At 41.3% G+C, this 24,203-nt stretch overlaps 1 protein-coding gene across 2 annotated transcripts in view; it reads left to right on the forward strand.

Annotated features, from left to right (window-relative positions):
- The window catches only part of LOC120530791 (inactive dipeptidyl peptidase 10-like), an 898,875-nt gene that overhangs the window by 460,106 nt on the left and 414,566 nt on the right, over positions 1-24,203 (forward strand). For both annotated transcript variants that reach the window (XM_039755400.1, XM_039755402.1), the window contains exons 2-3: positions 17,603-17,717; positions 22,050-22,145. In XM_039755400.1, coding sequence (XP_039611334.1) covers positions 17,603-17,717; positions 22,050-22,145 — 211 coding nt within the window. The remainder of the gene's footprint in view (positions 1-17,602; positions 17,718-22,049; positions 22,146-24,203) is intronic.

A 24,203-nucleotide genomic window follows, 5' to 3' on the forward strand; every position in this document is an offset into this window, starting at 1 on the left:
TTAGTTGTCATTGCTGGGGCTGCTGTTATTTTTAATTTACATAAATGATTTGGGTAGAAATGTAAACAAGAGGGTTCAGTTTACAGATGACAGCTAGCTTGGTGCTGTGGTGTCACCCACTGCACTCGAGTCCCAATCCAGGTGGTTATTTGTGTGGTGGTTGCAGGCAGCCAACCTCTCTCTCTCGGTGGACTGGATGATGATTAAGAATCCATTGAATCATCACAGAGGGGCTTGGGCAGATTTGTGTCAGATGGAATTTAATGTCGGTAAATGCAAAGTATTACATATAGGAAGTGAAAATGTGAGGTTTGAATACACAATGGAAGGTCTGAAACCTAAAAGGACCCCCTGTGTGAAGGACCAAGGAGTCATGGTGGACTTATCACATTCTACATCCTGACAGTGTATAGAAGCCATTAAGAAGGCTAACAGAATGTCATGTTATATAGCGCCCCGGTTTGTGGAATACAAGTTCAAGGAGATTCTGCTGAAGGTTTATAACACACTGGTGAGGCCTCATCTGGAGTACTGTGTGCAGCTTTGGTCTCCAGGCTACAAAAAGGACATAGCAACACTAGAAGAAGTCCAGAGTTGAGCGACAAGGCTGATTCCAGAACTACAGGGGATGAATTAGGAAGAAACATTAAAGGATTTAGGAGTCGTAGTGGACTTGTCGCTGTCAACTAGCAGTGTATAGAAGCCATTAAGAAGGCTAACAGAATGTCAGTTTATATAGCGCCTTGATGTGTGGAGTACAAGTTCAAGGAGGTTCTGCTGAAGCTTTATAACACACTGGTGAGACCTCATCTGGAGTACTGTGTGCAGCTTTGGTCTCCAGGCTACAAAAAGGACATAACAGCACTAGAAAAGTCCAGAGAAGAGCGACAAGTGACAGGGAATGAGTTATGAGGAAAGACTAAAGGATTTAGGAGTCATAGAGGACTCATCACTGTCAACTTTCAGTGTTTAGAAGCCATTAAGAAGGCTAACAGAATGTCAGGTTATATAGCGCCCCGATTTGTGGAATACAAGTTCAAGGAGGTTCTGCTGAAACTTTATAACACACTGGTGAGGCCTCATCCAGAATACTGGGTGCAGTTTTGGTCTTCAGGCTACAAGAAAGACATAACAGCACTAGAAAAAGTCCAGAGAAGAGCAACCTGGCTGATTCTAGGACTACATGGGATGGGTTAGCAGAAAAGATTAAAGGATTTAGGAGTTGAAGTGGACTTGACACTATCAACTGCCAGACAATGTATGAAAAACATTAAGAAGATTAACAGAATGTCATGTTATATAGCGCCCCGATGTGTGGAATACAAGTTCAAGGAGGTTCTGCTGAAACTTTATAACACACTGGTGAGGCCTCATCCAGAATACTGGGTGCAGTTTTGGTCTTCAGGATACAAAAAGGACATAGCAGCACTAGAAGAAGTCCAGAGTTGAGCGACAAGGCTGATTCCAGGACTACAGGGGATGAATTAGGAAGAAACATTAAAGGATTTAGGAGTCGTAGTGGACTTGTCAACTGGCAGTGTTCAGAAACCATGAAGAAGGCTAACAGAATGTCAGGTTATATAGCGCCTTGATGTGTGGAGTACAAGTCCAAGGAGGTTCTGCACAGGCTTTATAACACACTGGTGAGGCCTTATTTGGAGTACTGGATGCAGTTTTGCTCTCCAGGCTACAAAAAGGACATAGCAGCACTAGAAAAAGTCTAGAAAAGAGCAACCAGGCTGATTCCAAGGCTACTGTGGATGAGTTTTGAAGAAAAGATGAAAAGAGCTGAGCCTTTTCAGTTTAAGCAAAATGAGATGAAGAGGAGACCTGACTGAAGATGGTGACTTTAAAATGAGTTCATCAAGAACACGGGGCACAGTTGGAAACTTGATAATGGTCAATTTCACAAAACATTATAAGTTTACCTTCACACGGAGAACCACAGACATTACATGGAATAAGTGACCAAGTAGTGTGGTAGACAGGAGGACTTTAGAGACCTTTAGAACTCGACTTGATGTTCTTTAGGAGGAGTTAAGTGGATAGGACGGGTGGGCTTTATTGGGTTGACTGTCCTGTTCTCGTCTAAATGTTTGCAATGTTCTAATAGTTCAATGGGGGCTCCTGCCAGGCCCTCATGACCTACTTAGTTGGTATTAGAGAAGTTGCTTATAGAGCACCAAATGCACCTCTTGGCAAAACCAGTGTGCCCAAACTAGCAAGCATGGGCATTCCTCAACTGTTGTTTCCTTTACTTAGTTGTATCTCTTCCAAGACACAGTGAAGTTAAGTTTTACCGTACACATAAATCATATTCATCTGTAGGTAATTAGGTTGGCTTTCATCATAATTAATGTGTGTGTGGGTGGGCACAGGAATGCTAATAGGTGGGATTAATGATTATTTGTTGCCACTGCCTGGCACGTATACCACACGCTTTACTGCAGGTCGCACTTGATCTTCCATTAATAACTGAGGTGAGTTTGTTCAACATCTTTTTAATGCCTTTGTTCTCATTTTTGGGGGGTCATTTACTGTTTGAGAAATCCAGAAGGGGAAAGAAAACATGTCCAGAGCTGAGGCCTGATGAGTTTGTGATTGAACATTCTGCCAAAAAAGCTAATAAAAATGTACACAGCGGAGGTCAGGATGTAATGAATTATTCAGTGATAGGCTCTCGCTGGGGAATTTGGAGCTTATAGCTCTGCTGTATCCCCCCCGCAACACCACACACCAAATCAGGGGAAATATACATAGACAGATCTGACCGAAAAAGGTAAAGAAGGAGAAGGGAGAGAAGCAGGTGTGCTGTAATTTATGGCTCCTGCATGCAATTGGTTTGCAAGCATTGAACCGGTCAACGCTGCCTTTGTTAACTTTCTTGAGTTTAATAGAAAGAAGCCTGTCATATCCTCTGCCACAAGTCATTATTTATACCCGGCAAAATTATCAGCGTTTAATTTTTCTCCGTTTTTTTTAATTTGTCTCTGTGTTTGCTACTCATTAAGGTGTGTGACAGAAACGGCGGAGAGCTGAAAATTGAGGGCCTTCAAGGTCACCTGCAATGCACGGTGCGGACGTCTCCTTTCATCGCGTGCATAATGTGTCACTGGTACTGGCCTTTTCTTTGCGCCGGGAAGCTGGACCAAGTTTCCCATCACTTTTAGAATTTTATTACATTTTAGGGTGTTTTGATGAACCTTTTGAAGTGAAAGCACATCTCCGTCAGTTTGTCGGCAGCACTCTGGGGATCTCATTTATAAAGCCTTGTTTCGATTTGCGCGTGAAAGTTTGCGTACGCTGGGGTGGGTGAGGAGAGGAAAGAAGAAAAAGAAATCTGATTTCTAAAACCTGATGTACATACATTCCTAAGCAATTTACATTTGTAATTAATTTTGTAACTGTGCGTACTGTCACAATAAGACACAGGAAACATGAAAGGTTTGGAGCAGTCAACCGTATAAAATGGGTAATGCAAAATGGGTACATTTTGAGGAGTTGTGATTGGTACAATGCCCAAAATGGAACTGAACTTGGTTTGCTAAGATGGCGGCTTTAAAGACCGTGACAGGAAGCGACACCATCTGGACAGAAAGTGGCGTCATCCATGGCACCAGTACCGGAAGTGACGTCATCAATAGTGCCAGCACCTAGTGGGATTTCCCAGAGCTTGTCCTGGAAGTGATGTCATTGGGATCGAAAGTGACATCATCCATAGCATCAGAAATGGAAGTGATGTCTTTGGGGACCGGAAGTGACGTCATCCATGGCGCCTGTACCGGAAGTGACATCATCAATGGTGCTGGTGCCAGAAGTGACGTCATCAATAGCGGTGGCACCTAGTGGGATTTCCCAGAGATAGTCCAGAAAGTGATGTCACTGGGAACAGAAGTGACATCATCCATAGCATCAGAAACTGGAAGTGATGTCTTCGGGGACCAGAACTGGCATCATCAGTGGCGCTAGTACTGGAAGTGGCGTCATCAATAGCTTTGGCTCCTAGTGGGATTTCCCAGAGATAGTCCCAGAAGTGATGTCATTGGGAACGGAAGTGACATCACCCATAGCGTCAGAAACGTAAGTAATGTCTTCCGGGACCGGAAGTGACATCATCAATAGCACCAGCACCTACTGGGATTTCCCGGAGGTAGTCTGCAGAGGACGGAGAGAGAAAGTTAGTGCAGCTCACCACCCCCTGGTCTGGCGTGGTACTACTATTATTTAGGCCCTCTAGCTGCCTCCCAATCACACGTGGGTGACAGTACGTGAACGTGCCTCGAACCCTGCCCGGTTGTCGGCATGAAACAACCATCTATAGACCATGCTAATCCACCTCATACATGTAATAGACTAGTAGAGCTGCCTCCCTTCTGATGCATCGAGACATCGCCACCAGCATTTCACAAGGCCTATGGTGCACTCCACAAGTTCGGTGATTTATATTATTATGAATGAATTATTATAGGTGTGAATGAGTGGACATTTAGCTGGTGTGGCTGCACTTCCCAACTTGATGAAGGGTGTCGTCATTTCCCAGTTTCTCCAAAATGTTCTGTACGCATGGGTCAGAGTTGCCGTAAATATGCACAAGTTCTCCTTTATAAATCCTGATGTCTACATGGAAAGGTGCAGACGCACATTTCAGTCCTCTTTTAGTGCACATGCAACATTTATAAATTTGACCCTAGACCTGTGGTACAGTGAATCAGATGATTACGACAGCAACCCCGATGTGTGGTTCAGTTAGCAAACAGGTCCCTACACAGAGTTGTCTGATTTATTTTTTTGTAGCTGGAGATCTTCTTTTATCCTCTTAGATCTAAGATGGCCATGACATTATAATCTGAACATTAGAACATTCCAGACGAGAACAGGCCATTCAACCCAATAAAGCTCACCAGTCCTATCCACTTAATTCTTCTAAAATAAAATCAAGTCGAGTTTTAAAAGTCCATAAAGTCCTACTGTCCACCACACTACTTGCTCACCATGTGTCTGAAGAAGAAGAAAAACTTCCTAATGTTTGTGTGAAATTTACTCTTAACAAGTTTCCAACTGTGACCCCGTGTTCTTGATGAACTCATTTTAAAGTCACCGTCTCGATCCACTGGACTAATTCCCTTCATAATTTTAAACACTTACTCTTAATCTCCTTTTGCTTAAACTGTAAAGGCTCAGCTCTTTTAATCTTTCCTCAAAATTCATCCCCTGTAGCCCTGGAATCAGCCTAGTTGCTCTTCTCTGAACTTTTTCTAGTGCTGTTATGTCCTTTTTGTATCCTGGAGACCAAAACTGCACCCAGTACTCCAGATGAGGCCTCACCAGTGTGTTATAAAGCTTGAGCAGAACCTCCTTGGACTTGCACTCCACACATTAAGGTGCTATATAACCTGACCTTCTGTTAGCCTTCTTCATGGCTTCTGAACACTGTCTGGCAGTTGATAGTGTTGAGTCCACTATGACTCCTAAATCCTCCTCATAAGTTCTACCTTCGATTTTCAGGATTCTGTAATGCCACAGTGGCCGTGAATGTGGTCATCCAGCTCCAATATAGAGAATTGGCAACCTGTAATCCATTTGGTGGAGATCTAGTTGGCTTATGGTCCGTGTGATGACACTAAATCGTAATCCTTAATTCTATCCTTCTTTGAATCTTCTCTCTGTATTTATGTTCGCTGTTTGGCATCACTCACCAATCTACACAGATATCAATAATCATCAACTCTAATAGGATCCCTTTCTCCAGGGCAATTTTGTAAAGGTCGGGTAGTTACCAGGTACCATAGATGTGAATTTGTGGCTTATTGTCACTTCTGCATTTTCCACGATGATGTTATTTTTTCTTATTGTCGTCAAACTGGTGCCATGTCTGGGGTGGTTTCTGCTTGTTGCCCTCTGTGATGCAACGATAGATTAAGCACTTACTAAGCATTATTTCCTGCAGTGGGCTGGCGCCCTGTCCGGTGTTTGTTTCCTGCCTTGCACCCTGTGTTGGCTGGGATTGGCCCCAGCAGACCACCCCGTGACCCTGTAGTTAGGATATAGCGGGTTGGATAATGGATGGATTGATAAGCGTTATTTCAGTGAGCCTGGGTTGATAGCGGCAGAGCAGAGTGCATAACATACCAGAGTTGGCTAAATATTCTGAAAGCAATTCTTGGAGTTACAGAAGTTGGACCCTCAATCCCAGTTATGCTAATAATTTCATATCTGTGGGTATACAGTATAGCCAAATGAAAATGGATCGGAATAGAAAGCCAAATTTGAGATATTGAAGTGTGTGAACGATAGGGGGCGCTCTCGCTCCCTTGAACCCCTGTCCACGACTCCAAACACCAGGTAAAAGTCCAAATGTTGACTTTATTTTTCTTCCACAGTGAACAAAGCACACTCTCCACCACAATACTCATATAAATACCAATAAACTACTAATACACAATCCTCCAGCTCCCAGACGTGTTGCCACCCTTCCACCCAGCTCAGCTCATTGTCTGGGAGTTCCCATAGTCCTCTTATACTCCCTGACCCGGAGATGCTTCTGCCCAACAGTCCACAAGTCCTTATTCCTTCCGGGTCAGGGTAAATAGTCCTTTTCTTCAACCCGGAAGTCCATCGCTCTTCCAATGACGAACCTCCGGGTCACAGGGCACGAAGAAGTCCTCGGTCCTCCGTGCAGCTCCCTCCTGTGGCCCCCACGGCATCCAGCAGGGCTTTGCATAAAAACTCCATTGTCCATGATGCCCTGCTGGTCTTCTGGGGACCTCCATGCTGCAAGGAGGGCTCCACCTGGCGGCTTGGGGGTATTGGCCGGGATAAATGGCCGGCCATCCTTCACAAGTGACATGACCATATTTAATTGAACATGTGATGTAAGGATTGGCCAATCCTTGCCACAGTGCAAGGAGTTTTAATAAAGCAGTTTTTGACAGTAAAGCAAATAAATTAATAAATAAAGACAGCTTGAAGCGTGGCCTGATATAGTTCCAAACTGAGAAACACTTAGAAATTCAGGAAATGAGCAATGGAGATATGTTTAGGGAGAGACAGTGACAAAGTGAGCGGGGACCACAGGAAGACAAATGGCACATTTAAAAAAAAAAAAGAAGTAGAAAGGTAATGGAGACCATCAAGGGCAGAAGGAATGAAGAGTGCAGATGGAGGGATCAGTAAAGGGTGTAATGTGAGGCAAGAGAGCAAAAGCAAATCAGGATCCACAGCTGGGATTTACAGGAAAAGAGAAGAAAAATGGTATCAATATATATATCTTCTTATAGAATACGCTGTTCGTTTTGTCTGTCCAAGATTTTAAATCACCTGTAGCTCGAAAACCGTTTCACCTATTGACTTGAAATTTGGTACACATATACTACGTGACATCTACTATCCGCTTTCGGGTGATGATTTTTATTACTCTTTTTATTTTATTTTTATTTCATTGTAAAATCAACTCTCGGCAGCGCGCAGCAGGGAGGCCATGCGGCGCCTGCGTATGGGCGCCGTTCTAATTCCCTGCCACCTTCGCTAATCATTCTTGAGGCAGATTGAAGACTTAAGTGCCAGCTTAAGTGAAAAATTAAAGAAAACGTACTAAGTAATTGCAACATAATCAGTTTTAACACAACAAGATGCCGAAGAAAGAAGAGAAGCAGCGGGCCGCTAGGTTGCAGAAAAGTAAAACTGCTCAGGAAGCAGCAAGCGCATCAACCTCTGAGCAAACGAATGGTAAACAGAGACAGAGAAAGAAGATGGAAACTAGGAAAGCTCAAGTCAAGTGTATTCACTGCACGTTATCGTGCAGTAAGCCATTACTGGTATATATATATATATATATATACAGTCTGTTGGGGCAGCACAGTGGCGCAGTGGGTAGTGCTGCTGCCTCTCAGTAAGGAGACCCGTGTTCCTGGGTCCTCCCTGTGTGGAGTTTGCATGTTCTCCCCGTGTCTGCGTGGGTTTCCTCCCACAGTCCAAAGACATGCAGGTTAGGTGCATTGGCGATCCTAAATTGTCCCTAGTGTGTGTGAGTGTGTGCCCTGCGGTGGGCTGGCGCCCTGCCTGGGGTTTCTTTTCTGCCTTACGCCCTGTGTTGGCTGGGATTGGCTCCAGCAGACCCCCGTGACCCTGTAGTTAGGATATAGCGGGTTGGATAATAGATGGATGGATACAATCTGTTTACATCATGGCACTATATAATGTACACGCAGTGTATATTTCAATATTTACGGCGCATTCAGAAACTATTCAGACCCCTTTGCTTTTTTCACATTTTGTTTTATTGGAGCCTTGTGCTAAAATCATTTGAATTAATTTTTCCTTCATCAAGCCGCACTCCAGAATGACAAAGTGAAAACAGGATTTTAGAAATGTTTGCAAATTTATTAAAAATCAGCCTCAAAACCTGTCTATGACTGGTAATAGAATACAGATGAGTTCCTTTGGAAGTGAAAATTACGGAATTTCTAAGTTACTTGTGAGAATTTTCAACTGGAAATTCCCCTGAAGTGAAACTTCCAACTTGGGAACTCTGGGCTGGCCTATCAAATCTGAGCTTAGATCATGACGTCAATCCATAAATGGCCATATATGATGCAAACTTTAGTGAATGGTGTAGTGTTGTATTGATTATTAGCACTTGTGTCTATTTGTGTCTCATTAAATCATAAAGTCGCACACACAGTACTGTCCAACTTCTTTCTGTGGACTAGTGTGTCCAGCAGGGGGCGGTAGCTCCCTTGTTGGAATGAGTTCTTTTGTAATTGCGATGTGTTGCATAACCCGAATCTATATAGATAGGATATTAAAAAGGCAGTACCCCTCCTTTAGTGATACGGCGGTAAGAAATCACCACGCTACATAACAGATGAAGAAAGCCAATGGCAAGAACCCAGTTTGGGAGTGGGGGCCCGAAGTGTAGAGTCTGCCGTTTTCACTGCTGCAGTGGAAGGATTTTCAGGATCAGATGACGTTATCTCCCATCCGTGCATCAAAGGTGTGCCGGGCAATGTTCCAAGGCTTTATACTCTTTCTTCATGTACAGGCCCCCACTTAGGTAAATCATGCCATTCCAAACAAGGCAAAAGAAGATACAATGTCATGCTGATTTTGACACATAGAAATAGTATACAGTGGCCATCAGTCTGACTGCCCATTTCGCAGATGTCCCTAACTGTCTTGTCTTAAAATGCTTACCTCGCAGTTGTTATATGGTGATCCCCTGTGCTAAATCTGACTCTGTGTCAACTGTGCATGTGAGTAGAAAAAGACAGATTTATAAAATATATTATGCATAGAGCACAGTGACATATTAAACTTATACACTTATTACAACGTGTTGCTACGATGTTTGGATATGCAAAATACTGAGTGATGCCTTGTTATCAACTATTCTTTATTCCGATGGTGCCAGCGCAACAAAGGTTTTCCTGCATGCGTTCATATTGGTTTTCTGAATGTTTTATTTGAATGTAGTCAACTCGGCTCCGATTTCTGAGGTTAATGGAACACACCACAAATTTAAAATGATTTGATTTCTCTTGCCCTACATTTACCTGCCAGTGCCTTTCCTCAGATTCCTTGTGTGTCTGAGCCCCACTTGCCTGGCGATTCTTCTCTTGATCACGTTCCCATAAAGTGCGCTTCTCAGACTCTGTCAATTTGAGGCCTCTTTCTCACCCCCTGTCCAGTTTTATGCTTTTCGTCTACTGCTTCGTCCTTCTCAACATCTTTTCCTCGATCTCATCTCTAAGCTCTGCAGGCAATTCCTTGGACTTCATGGCTTGGTTTTTGCTCAACTGTGGACCGGTGTGTGCCTTTCCCAATCAGTCCAATCAATTGAAATGACCACGGGTAGAATCCAAACAAGGTGTACAGACATCCTAAAGGTGGGATGGGAGTCAAATTGTACAACACTTTCCGAATACTTGTGTCAATATTGTGTTTTATTTATTGCTAAATTTGAAAAAGTTTTAAAATCCTGGTTTCGCCTTTAACTTTTCACACATTCAGCTTTGTTTGACGTGGGGAAAAAACGAACTTCAATGATTTTAAGCACATATCTGCAACATAAAAAATGTGAAGGGGTCTGAATGCCTTCTGAATCCATGGTATATGCTGTCTATCTAAAATTACATTGGTCATTTTCATGGGCACCGCCATTTTCTGTTGGAGCAGCCATGTTGTTTACCGTTGCCATCCCTGTCGACATCACATGATTTGAGACACAATTATTCTGACCCAATTTTAAGATGATGGTGTTAAAATTGAAATGCTATTAAAATTATTTCCTTTCATTATACAGTGGTGAGCAAAAGTAGGCTTTCAATTTGTTTGTATGGAAAAAGACATGCAGGTTATGATTATTACAATAACAAAATAGTAATATTAGCTTTATTAACTCATTATTGTAAATAAATAAATAATACAAGAAAAAAACTCTATGTTTCACATACTTACAACAGTAAGGCTACTTTTATCCACTCCTGTATATTTAGGTTATGTCTTTGTCCTACACATCTCTTAAGTTACACTAGCATTGTAAGCATGTGCTGTAAAAAGCCCCGGGGTCCTAGAAACTATTGACTTCGTCGGAAAAAAAATTGAAATGTAGAGATGTCAGGTAATTGAAAAAAAAAACTACTCTGGGCATCTCTCTCCTTGTTTTGCCAACTAGCTTGCCTTGCTTCTGCATTGGCGACTAAGCGACTTTGCCTTTCTTCTGAAGTTTCGTTTTGTTGATGTGTTTGTCACTGTTGTCTATCAGTGGCTAAGCGAGTTTGTCTTTCCTCAGTGGTTTTGTCTTGCTGATGTGCTCTCCACCATTGTCTATCAGCGGCTAAGAGAGTGTCTCCTTCCTTGGAGGTTTCAATTTGCCGATGTGCTTGCCTCGCCTGTGTATTTGCGGCGGGGGGAAAGTAAAAGGGATACCATTTTGCCGATGTTGGTGACTAAGCGACTTTGTCTTTCTTCTGAGGTTTCGTTTTGCTGACGTGCTTGCCTCGCTTCTGCATTAGCAGCTATGCGACTTTGTCTATTGTCTTTTGTCTATCGACCGTTGTCTATCAGTGGCTAAGCGAGTTTCTCTTTCCTCAGTGGTTTTGTTTTGCCATTGTGCTCGTCTCACTTCTGCATTAGCGGCTAAGCGACTTTGTCTTTCTTCTGAGGTTTCGTTTTGCTGATGTGCTCGCCACCGTTGTCTATCAGCGGCTAAGCGAGTGTCTGCTTCCTTGGAGGTTTCCAATGTGCTTGCCTCGCTTGTGTATTTGCGGCGGGGGGAAAGTAAAAGGGATACCGTTTGCCGATGTTGACGACTAAGCGACTTTGTCTTTCTTCTGAGGCTTCGTTTTGCTGATGTGCTTGCCTCGCTTTTGCATTAGCGGCTAAGCGACTTTGTCTTTCTTCTGAGGTTTCGTTTTGTCGATGTGTTCGCCTTGCTTCTTTATGAGTGGCTAAGCGACTTTGTCTTTCCTCAGTGGTTTCATTTTGCCAATGTGCTCGCCACCGTTGTCTATCAGTGGCTAAGCGAGTTTCTCTTTCCTCAGTGGTTTTGTTTTGCCATTGTGCTCGCCTCACTTCTGCATTAGCGGCTAAGCGACTTTGTCTTTCTTCTGAGGTTTCGATTTGTCAATGTGCTCGCCTCGCATGTGTATTTGCGGCGGGGGGAAAGTAAAAGGGATACCGTTTTGCCGATGTTGGCGACTAAACGACTTAGTCTTTCTTCTGAGGCTTCGTTTTGCCATTGTGCTCGCCTCACTTCTGCATTAGCGGCTAAGCGACTTTGTCTTTCTTCTGAGGTTTCGTTTTGCTGATGTGCTCGCCACCGTTGTCTATCAGCGGCTAAGCGAGTGTCTCTTTCCTTTGAGGGTTCGATTTACCGATGTGCTCATCTCACTTGTGTATTTGCGGCGGGGGAGAAAAGTAAAAGGCATACCGTTTTGCTGAGGTTGGCGACTTAGCGACTTTGTCTTTATTCAGAGGTTTAGTTTTGCTGACGTGCTTGCCTCGCTTCTGCATTAGCGGCTAAGCGAGTTTCTCTTTCCTCAGCGGTTTTGTTTTGCTGATGTGCTTGCATCATTTTCATGATGGCACCCAACTTTGCCCCCATCCCCTTTTCCACAACAGCTTCCACAGTGTATCCAGGGTTAGGCCGTGTGATGGAGCCGACTTTGCTGAGGAGTTTGTTCAGGTGTTTTGCTTCATTGTGCTCAGGTGACTTCCTCAGAAGACCACAGAGTAGACCACCACACTGGGCTACTGTTGACTGGTAGAACATTTCCAGGAGCTTCTTCTTACACATGTAATTATATTTTATTTTTACTCTTACAAAAACTCTACTCTACAAAAATCTTTAACGGAATCTCTGAAGTAATTAAAAATGTGAAATGTGGCAACTCTCAGATCAGTTAACTGAGTCGACGAACACACTTGAATATTATGCCATGGTCAGTCAGTCATTATCCATCCCGCTATATCCTAACACAGGGTCACAGGAGTCTGCTGCAACCAATCCCAGCCAACACAAGGGCGCAAGGCAAGAACAAACCCCGGGCAGGGTGCCAGCCCACCACAGGGCACACACCAAGCACACACTAGGGACAATTTAGGATCGCCAATGCACCTAACCTGCATGTCTTTGGACTGTGGGAGGAAACCCACGCAGACACGGGGAGAACATGCAAACTCCACACAGGCAAGACCCGGGAAGTGAACCCGGGTCTAGTGCTACCATTGCGCCACCGTGCCGCCGAACTTACGCGGTGATAAAAAAAATTATTTTCTATTCTTTTTTTTTGGGGATTTTATTGATAAGTCAACTTTTACAAGACATGGTTCAAAACAAATTAACCCCCCACCCATGAGAAAGAGAGCTAGGCCAGCAGAGTAAAACTTTAAAGTAGTAAAAATAAGAAAATAGATAAGATAACAAGTGAATAAAAATAAATAGAGTAAAAAGAAAAACAGAATCTGCTTCCTCAATTAAAATGCTTATTCTAAAATGTTATTGATCAGATCCTGCCAGGTTTTGAAAACATTTTGTACAGATCCTCTAAGTGAGAATTAGATTTTTTTCCAATTTCAAATAGTATTAAACATTGGTGACTCACAGAGGAGAGTTAGGATTCTTCCAGTTGAGTAAGACAAGCCTACGTACTAATAGTGAAGTAAAGGCCATTACAGTTTGTTTGTCCTTCTCCACTTTAAGCCCACCCATGAGCCCACCAAACACATCTGTTAGTGGATTAGGTGGGATTGTGACACCAAGGCTGTCTGATAGCCATTTAAAGATTTTGGTCCAGAATGATGTTCATTTGGTGCACACTCAGAACATGCGGCCCAGTGAGGCTGGAGCTCGATTGCAACATTCGCATGTTGGAAACATTTTGGACAATTTTAATGAGACAGATGTGCTTGAAATATACTTTTTAAGTTAAATAATTGTATGCTTTGTGCATATGGAGCTCAAGTGAATTCTCTGCATCGTTACATTCCGCTCCTTTTCTGAGATGCTGAGTGAGAGGTCCTTTTCCCACTGTGCTCTGGGATCTTTGCAACGGAGAGCCTGTAAAATATTTTTATATGTTACAGAAATGCTGGATGAGTCCTCAAGACTGATCAGTATTTTTTCCGGCATAGAGGTTAGGTAGGAGGGGAGGGAAATTGGGCAGGTTCTGTTTAACAAAGTTTCATAATTTGTAGGTAATGAAAGAAATGTGTTGCTGGAAAGTTAAATTTGGAGTGTAATTTTTCGTAGGATGCAAAGACGTTGTCTATGTACAGAAAAAAAATGTTATTTTCTATTCTAATGTCAGTCATCCACAAGCAGGGTTATACTACTAAGGGGGCTAAATTAAAAAAAAAAAAAAATGAACCTTTTTTTTTAACCAAATGCTCAAAGGAGAGATGGTTCAGAGAAGACAAAAAGAATAAAGTGAAGGAGAACTGAACAAACCTTACAGCCAGTGTAAGCCTACGCAGATTCTGGGGGTCCTCAGTCCGCCTGCTTATGTACCTGTTTGAACCTGCTAACACAGACGCTCTCTGTCTGCTTTCTGCTCCTTCTCATTCCATTCGAGAATCGCAGGGCTTTAGGGGGGCTTATCTCATTTACTTGGAGTGCACAGCACGTACCTGAGATTGGATTTCAGTCCATTTCAGGGAAGAGGAACACTCTTATGCTGATAATATGAGACACATTTAAAGTCACCAATTAACTTAACATGCAAATTTTAGTGAGACTGTGATTAAAAAAAATGGCACTATCCAGAGAAAAATGCCACACAGAATGTTAACGGGTCTTGAAGCAGCAGTTTTAACTACTGTATCACCAGGACACCAACACCACAACATCTAAAATGGTTTTTCAAGGATTGGCTTTTCATTTGCTATAAAAATCTGATGACTAATATAGCCACATCTTTATGCGAGCTGGCATAACTGGCACCATTAGATTGGCCTTCTGCATGATTGTAAAAAGGATCAGAAAATGCCAGTCACTGTTGTTTGGTGAAATCCAGCTGCTGATACAAACTGCAGCCGCCTGCAACCGGGAAATGGATTAAGTGGGATTGAGAATGAGACGTTACGTGTGGCAGGGAAGGCGTATCCTTGAAGAGCTGGAATTATAACAGATGGCCTTCTTTGGAAAAAATATGCTAAAATAATAATTATTATATAGAAGCATATGTTTATAGATGTTTGGAACAAAAAACTAACAAAAAGTGTGGAAGACAGATAGATATGAAAAGCACTATTAGATAGATAGATAGATATGAAAGGCACTATATGATAGATAGATATAGGGTGGTCCAGATCTAATTATGCAATTTTCATTACACTATAACTTATTAAGTTTATGACATGGAAAATCACCCGAAAAATCCCGGACCATCGAGAAGTGTGTGAACTGACGACATGAAGAATCATCTTTGTGCCAAACTGGAATAATCCCTGCATAAATCAAAGTCATCCACACAATCTGGATCTGCATAATTAGATCTGGACCACCCTGTATATATATATGATAGATAGATAGAAAGGCACTATATAATAGATAGATAGATAGATAGGCACTATATAATAGATAGATAGATAGAAAGGCACTATATAATAGATAGATAGATAGATAGATAATAGAAAGCACTATGATAGATAGATATATAGTTCCTTTCTATCTATCTATCTATCTATCTATCTATTATATAGTGCCTTTCTATCTATCTATCTATCTATCTATCTATAGAGTGCCTTTCTATCTATCTATCTATCTATTATATAGTGCCTTTCTATCTATCTATCTATTATATAGTTCCTTTCTATCTATCTATCTAATAGATAGATAGATAGATAGATAGATAGACAAGCACTATATAATAAGATAGATACAGTGGTGTGAAAAACTATTTTCCCCCTTCCTGATTTCTTATTCTTTTGCATGTTTGTCACACAAAATGTTTCTGATCATCAAACACATTTAACCATTAGTCAAATATAACACAAGTAAACACAAAATGCAGTTTTTAAATGATGGTTTTATTATTTAGGAGAAAAAATCCAAACCTACATGGCCCTGTGTGAAAAAGTAATTGCCCCTTGTTAAAAAATAACCTAACTGTGGTGTATCACACCTGAGTTCAATTTCCGTAGCCACCCCAGGCCTGATTACTGCCACACCTGTTTCAATCAAGAAATCACTTAAATAGGAGCTGCCTGACACAGAGAAGTAGACCAAAAGCACCTCAAAAGCTAGACATCATGCCAAGATCCAAAGAAATTCAGGAACAAATGAGAACAGAAGTAATTGAGATCTATCAGTCTGGTAAAGGTTATAAAGCCATTTCTAAAGCTTTGGGACTCCAGCGAACCACAGTGAGAGCCATTATCCACAAATGGCAAAAACATGGAACAGTGGTGAACCTTCCCAGGAGTGGCCGGCCGACCAAAATTACCCCAAGAGCGCAGAGACGACTCATCCGAGAGGTCACAAAGACCCCAGGACAACGTCTAAAGAACTGCAGGCCTCACTTGCCTCAATTAAGGTCAGTGTTCACGACTCCACCATAAGAAAGAGACTGGGCAAAACGGCCTGCATGGCAGATTTCCAAGACGCAAACCACTGTTAAGCAAAAGAACATTAGGGCTCGTCTCAATTTTGCTAAGAAACATCTCAATGATTGCCAAGACTTTTGGGAAAATACCTTGTGGACTGATGAGACAAAAGTTGAACTTTTGGAAGGCAAATGTCCCGTTACATCTGGCGAAAAGGAACACAGCATTTCAGAAAAGAACATCATACCAACAGTAAAATATGGTGGTGGTAGTGTGATGGTCTGGGGTTGTTTTGCTGCTTCAGGACCTGGAAGGCTTGCTGTGATAGATGGAACCATGAATTCTACTGTCTACCAAAAAAATCCTGAAGAAGAATGTCCGCCATCTGTTCTTCAACTCAAGCTGAAGCGATCTTGGGTGCTGCAACAGGACAATGACCCAAAACACACCAGCAAATCCACCTCTGAATGGCTGAAGAAAAACAAAATGAAGACTTTGGAGTGGCCTAGTCAAAGTCCTGACCTGAATCCAATTGAGATGCTATGGCATGACCTTAAAAAGGCGGTTCATGCTAGAAAACCCTCAAATAAAGCTGAATTACAACAATTCTGCAAAGATGAGTGGGCCAAAATTCCTCCAGAGCGCTGTAAAAGACTCATTGCAAGTTATCGCAAACGCTTGATTGCAGTTATTGCTGCTAAGGGTGGCCCAACCAGTTATTAGGTTCAGGGGGCAATTACTTTTTCACACAGGGCCATGTAGGTTTGGATTTTTTTTTCTCTCTAAATAATAAAAACCATCATTTAAAAATTGCATTTTGTGTTTACTTGTGTTATATTTGACTAATGGTTAAATGTGTTTGATGATCAGAAACATTTTGTGTGACAAACATGCAAAAGAAGAGGAAATCAGGAAGGGGGCAAATAGTTTTTCACACCACTGTAGATAGATGTCGTGACCACTAGGGGGAGTTGCAACACCCTAATCCCCTGATGCAATTGCACAGACCCAATATAATAAAAGAGTTAATTGGCATCCAAAAGCCTTACAGCCGGTTTCTTAATTCTAACAATTATTGTTTCTTTCACCTTCCACTCCTCATGGCAAGCTTTGTCTTCTTCCACCCGACTTTGACTTTCCTGGGCAGCTTCTTTTATCTAAAAATAAAAGAAAATGAAATATTTGCAACTTTCACAGAGTGAATAAAATTATCGTTTTAACACACAATATGTATGCTGTAGAGTTTTCAAGCATTTTACATTGTCGGGGGCTCAACTAAACACAGTTACTTTTACCCAGAATTTACCTTAAATACCGTTCTGCTCAGTTTACAACCTGTATGTAAGTGTTCTATGTGAGAAAATGAAAAAATGACATTTTCCAGGATTTATTCTCAGTGTTTATTAACACAGCATTTTGAAAGTGTCCATTGACCTGTTTTCCGTGTGAAACAGTGAATCTACAAATTATAATGACTTTTTTTCTTCTTCTTCTTCTTTTGTTTTTTTTTTTAAAGAAAAAGATACACAATTTTCAATTACTTACTTTTTATTTTCAGGATCTAGGAGGTGGCAGCCCTCCACAGAGAAACTGGAAAGGCATTGCCATTGCGCTGCTGGTGATCCTCGTCGTGTGTTCCCTCATCACCATGTCAGTGATCCTTCTAACACCAGGTAGGCAGTACACTTTGACTAACAGTATGCTTTAATTGGGTTAAACTGTCTCTTGTCCCTCATTGCTCCCTGCACATGGATTTGATAAACTATAATACAGTGCCTCATCTATCTATCTATGCATTATATATTGCCTTTCACATCTCTCTTATGAAAGCTACATTATAAATTAAATGTATTATTATTATATAGCTGCGGTGGGCTGGCGCCTCACCTGGGGTTTGTTTCCTGCCTTGCACCCTGTATTGGCTGGGATTGGCTCTAGCAGACCACCGTGACCCTGTAGTTAGGATATAGTGGGTTGGATTATGGATGGATGGATGGATGGATTATTATATAGTGACTTTCATATGTAAGGGTCTGCCATAACTAAAACGCTATATACTATTTTATGTCTTTAATCTACAGTATGTATTGTATGGTGCCTTTCATATTGTCTATTATAAGGTGCCTTTTACATCTCTAGGTATCTACTATATAGTGTCTTTCACATCTATCATTTCTATCTATCTGTCTATAAATGTATTATTATAATACAATGCCTTTCATATCTAAGTGTCTGCCAATAACTAAAATGTTATCTGCTGTATCATGTTTTTAATATACAGTATCTATCTATTGTTCAGTGCCTTTCACAACTCCATGTATCATGTAGTGCCTTTCATATCTCTATGTGTTTATTGAAAGGCACTATATAAATAAAACTGTATTATTATTATTATTATTATTATATAGTGCCTTTCATAACTAAGTGTCTACCATAACTAAAATGCTATCTAGTATATCATGTCGTTAGTCTATAATATCTGTCTATCTATTGAATAGTTCCATTCCTACCTGTTTCTCTGACATTGTTTTATGATCGCCAGAATGTTTGCTTTAACACAGTTACTGTAGTTTGATAAATATTTTTTGAAAAAATCACAATTAATTTAAGCCCTGCCTAAAATAAGTAAATTTGTTAATTGCTCAGTCAGTACATCCACTACAATGAGAGTGTTTCATCTTCAGAGCACTGGTATCAAAAAGCTCGGCCAAATTGCTGTCATGTTTCTTCCTGAGTATTTACTGTACAACAGGGGCCATCGATGATTGGACATAGTGTACAAACCGAGGGGCACCGGGATGCAGCAGATGCCACTTCTTCTGTTGCCACCTCATGCCTGTGCCATGGCCCAGTTCCTGCCTTTAATGTGACATTTTCCCCAGGAGTCTTTGTTTCCTCTCACAACAAAGACACTCTGTCAATTTCTTTGTCATCTGTAATTTATTCTTGAGTATGTGTGAGTGTGTGTGTGTGTGTGTGTGTGTGTGTGTGTGTGTGTGTGTGTGTGTGTGTGTGTGTGTGTGCCAGTGCGTTTTGATTAACTACTCCCCCATTTTACTGCTGCAATCGACACCAGGTAATTCTGAACTGCTATTTAAATTAAGAAAGCTGGTAAAGTAGTGCAGGCAAATTTTCTCTTAAATCTGCTATATGAATTTCTAGTTTATTTTTTTTTGCCCAAAGCTCTTTAAAATGATTCTGCAAACTCCTCCGTCTGTCGACTAACATTTGATGTGCCGTCGTCTTCATGGCCCTGATTGTGTGTCAGAATTAGTTTGCAATCCTCGGCACTTGTGCATCGGCACAAGAGATAAGCTTGATATTCTGTAAAGGATTTAGATAATAAGTCAGAGCTGTCCTGTCCATCAGCGCGCTACTGTACTTTATGTAAAACGGCTTACAAATTTAAAAGGATTGAATATGCCGTCTGTTCAAAAGATTCTCAGAAAATGTGTAAAAGTGCACTTTGAAGAACCATCATGTGTATTTAAAACAATAAATCAGGATGGTTGCCATTCACTGTGCGGTAACCTGCTAGTTATGTTATCAATAGGCCAGTTTTTCAAGGTTAAAGACATTATGAAGGCAGGAGCTGCAGTCATTTTATTGATTTATTTATTTATAATGCTGTATATTGGTGGCATTGTGGCACAGTTAGCGTCTCAATGCTCCAGACACCAGGGTTCAATTCCGGACCACACATCAGTCCCTTTGAGAAGTTTGATCCTCTCCATATCTTCCGATTTATACTCTGTGCGAAAACGCCTCCCAATGTAGTCATTCAAAAGTACTTGGATCTGTTTCTGTTTGTTTGCATGCACCGCCCTTATAATATTTCTTAAAAATGGCTACTTATCGGTTTGTTCCTCAGGTGCACAAGTGGAGCGGCCGTGAGTTGTCCTAGAGGAGAGGACGGGGTGCCGCGTGTTTCCATGCGAAGGACCCTCGGGTGGGGGCGCGTGCCCGCTGCCCGTCGTACTTCGTCTCGCCGTTCTTTTCATGCGGTGTTTTTAGGAGGCTGCGGCGCTGCGAAGTAACAGACAGGCGCGTGGCAGATACCCATCGCGGGCATAAGAAAAGGACGTGGTGCGTCCGCCTTATTGCGAGTGGCAAAAGTGCCATTTAAACTAATACGGGTAAACGTGGAAACCGGGTTTTCTGATGAAAAAATAATGTTTAAAACAGTATTTTGGCAAATCGTTTACATACAATTATTTATATCAATTTATACACTAATAATGGCAATTATTAACTAATAATAACAATAATAATAATAATAATATTATTATTATTATTATTATTATTATTATTACATAATTCCTCCCACATAAGTAACATTTCTCAGACTGCCTTCTTCCATCTCCGAAACATTTCTAGACTTCGTCCTGTTCTTACGTAACACAGTACTGAAGTATCGGTTAATGCTCGAGTCACCTCGCGTATAGATTACTGTAATGCAATTCTATCTGGCATCCCACAAAAACGTATCCATCGCTTACAACTTCTTCAAAATTCTGCTGCCAGGATAATAACCTGCTGTTCTAAATCCACTGAACACATCACACCGATTCTCTCTCAACTTCACTAATACAAAATCCCGCTCTGAACATTTCAAGCTCTCCACAGCCTCACTGATCTCCTACAGACTGGCACTCCTCTCGCTCACTCAGATCCTCTTCTGCAGCTCGACTTTCTGTATCACACGTCAGACTCAGTGCTATGGGAGCCCAAGTGTCTCTCATTGTGCTCCTCAACTCGGGAATTCTCTTCCCTCTCATATACGTCAGCTCGATTCAATAACACATTTTGAAACTGCCCTCAAAACGTATCTTCTCAAACTGGCATACCAGTTGTGAATTTTGAACTGTTACTGCCAGTTATCTTTGTTCATTTGCTAATTATTGCTTTTTGATTCATCATTCTCTTGTTTTAATTTTACTAATGTTGTTTAATTTTATTGTAAGGTGACATTGAGTGCTAAGATTATAAAATGGGATTTTCTAATGGCCAACTATAACCAAAACAATTGTTCCGCCTTACCTATGAAATGTAATCCCCCGGGATCTGGTTTGGAGCGTACAGCGATTTGTACAATCCCAAGCAGCACATGCGTGAGGCGTCTTTATCCATTAGTTCACTCCACAGCAGTGCCACTCACAATATGGTGGCGACGTTGACGTACGATGCTGCGGGTCATGCGGCGTCTAGTAATTCTATGTCTGTGGTCGGCACAGGTAAAGTTTAGGCCAGACGCGTGACCAGGGAGCGCGAGGGGTGTTAGACCTGACCCGGGATAAAAGCCACTCTATACACCAGAAATGGGGGAGTTCGGTTTCAGACCTGGAGAAGGTCAATACGTGACTGCAGGGTGATGTATCAGCAGGGAACAGACTGGTATTCCGATTTGCCAGGACAAGTCAGCTTTATTCCAAGTTTTTGGAAAGGGGGAGAAAGGAGGCTAAGAATTTAAGAGCTTATTATTAAGGGGGTTGATCCTTGTTATTTATTTATTTGGTTTTGGAACATAATTTTTAGTACAGGCCATGTGTTGAATGCAGTTTTTGGAGCTTTTTTTTTTTGTATGTTTATCATCCTAATTTATCACTGCAGTGTTTGTGTGCCTTTATTTTTATAATTTCTTTATGGACTTCTTTTTCTTCTTCTTCAATAAATACACATTTGTAGTTATTACATCAGCTGTGTCTGCCTCCCTTATTGTCCCACTGTCTCTCGGTCCTGATACTTCATGTCCCCAAATGTTCCTGCTAAAGCCTGTGATAGAGACTCTGGGGGTATGACACGCCGATATCCCAAAGATTACGTTTATTAAGTCAATTGATTATTCTAAATTGGCCCAGTGTGTGTGTGTGTGTGTGTGTCTGTGTGTGTCTGGGGGATAGGAAATGGACAGGCAAACCTGCAGCCACTGGTAATGTGGGTTTAGCAAATGGACGAAAGGCTAATAGCGGCAGCTGCTCATTTATCGGAAATGTTCTGTTTTACAGAGGAAACGACAAAAAGAAGTGAAACAAAGCTGTCGTTTGAAGATCTTTTTAAGTCCAATTTCACAATCCTCGATCCCGAAGCAAAGTGGATTAGCGGTAGGTAAATAAGGATTTTTTATTGTGACACTCAAACCTCGTCTACCGAGCATTTTGGGGAGCTTTTGTTACGTCTGTCCTTCCAAGTCGTTTAAAAATTCTGTCGATGTTGATACTGCTGATGATGATGATGGGGATGACGATAGGTTGTCAAAATAGTGCTTTGGTTGTTTACATACATTTTACAGGCAAAGTAACTGCTATCATTGATGGCATCACGTTTATATTCCAATATTCTTTATTATTATGGCTATTAGTTTTAGTATTTGTGTTACTATTTTTATTTGGTGGTTCTATTATTATTAATAGTAGTAGTTGTTTGTTATTCCTATTCCTCTTGCTGTTTACATATTTCATATATGCTGTATATCTGCATAATTACAGTGCCTATAAAAAGCATACATATTTTATTATTATACAACATATGACAAAATCTTGCAACAGATTAAATGTGTTTGTTTTGACACTGATAACAACATTATTTATTATGTTTAATTGGTTCCTGCCTTGTGCCCTGTGTTGGCAGGGATTGGCTCCAGCAGACCCCCATGACCCTGTATTCGGATTCAGCGGGTTAGAAAATGGATGGATGGATGGAATTTTCATACAAGGAGTGTAGCACACAATGCTTTACAAGAGATGAAAGAAAAAGTTGCAAGAAAAGAAAGACACATTAGAAATAGATGCAAATTTGAATGAATAAATAAGAGTAAATAAGACTAAATTAATAAGTACTTACATAATTCAGTGTGGCCGAGTGCAGGAATGGCAGGCCGAGCAACAATGAAAAGTCGGGATACCAACTGGGTCGTCCCGTTTTAATGCAAATGTCCAAAACTAAACAAAATAAAAGCACAACTTTAGGTGGGCAAGGAAATGGCCACTGGGGCCCCATAAGAAAACAAAACAAGAAGATCTTGTCGGGCTGCCCCGAGGGTTGTCCCGTGAAGCTCCATCTGGTGGGTCGCTCTACAACGATAATAACAGCCTTTGTTTCTATAGCACGTTTTCATACAAATGATGTAGCTCAAAGTGCTTTACAGGATGCAGAAAGAAAATAGAAAAAAAAAATATAAAAATAAGATTAGACAATGGTAAGTAACAAAGAATAAAGTAAAGAAAAAACAAAAAAAAAAAACTCCAGAAAGCTGGAGAAAAAAACTAAATCTGCAAGGGTTCAGAAGCCACGAGACCACCCAGCCACCCACTGGCCAGTCTACCTAACATAAATAATCTCAATCAGTCCTCTGGTTTTCAGGGCTCATGTGGAAGAAGTAGACAATGATGGTCGTGTGGACCTCTGGCCTTCAGTCCTCTGGTTTTCAGTGGTCTGAGATGGCTTAACTGAGACGCGTCTCTCTTGATATTCCATATCCTTCTATATAAAAGCGGTTGGGATTGTCCTTCCATCCCGTGAGTGCTACGCAGGCGTGGAGTTTCACACGCCCCCGTCCATTTTGCAATGCACGATGGGCTTTGTAGTTTCGTTTTTCCAGGTAAAAGATGATTTTCTACTCCAGACTGTGCGATATCTTCTTCTTCTTTCTTACTATATAAAAGCGGTCGGGATTGTCCTTCCGTCCCGTGAGTGGAAAGCGTAGAGGTATTCCGCTTATCACAGACTTACTACTTGCAGCTTGATGTGAGCGGAGTTCTGGTGCTCCCATTGTTCCCTTGCTTTTGTGCGCGATGCGCTGGAAAAATAGACAAAATGATGTCTCTGGAAATAATTAATGTTGATGGAGTACAAATGCCTCACCGCGTAGTAAATATCAGGGGGGTTCAAAAGGGCAACCTCAATATAGAAAAAAAGTTTAAATTTCATCACAAAAATAACATAAACTATGAGTATTAAAGTAATACCGCTCAAATGCAATATAACCAAATTAATGAGTTTGTATAAAATATCAAATTGATCTACATATTGAATTGCCTTAAAAAGTGGTCAACTTAAAAGTGGGTCGCCTTAAAAGGCGGGTCAGCCTAGTTTAGTATAAGACCCATGAATCCTTCATATTAACAAAGTCATTTTACCAGCATGTCAATACACCACACAGC

Source organism: Polypterus senegalus, chromosome 6 (genome assembly GCF_016835505.1).
Source record: "Polypterus senegalus isolate Bchr_013 chromosome 6, ASM1683550v1, whole genome shotgun sequence".
NCBI lineage: Eukaryota > Metazoa > Chordata > Cladistia > Polypteriformes > Polypteridae > Polypterus > Polypterus senegalus.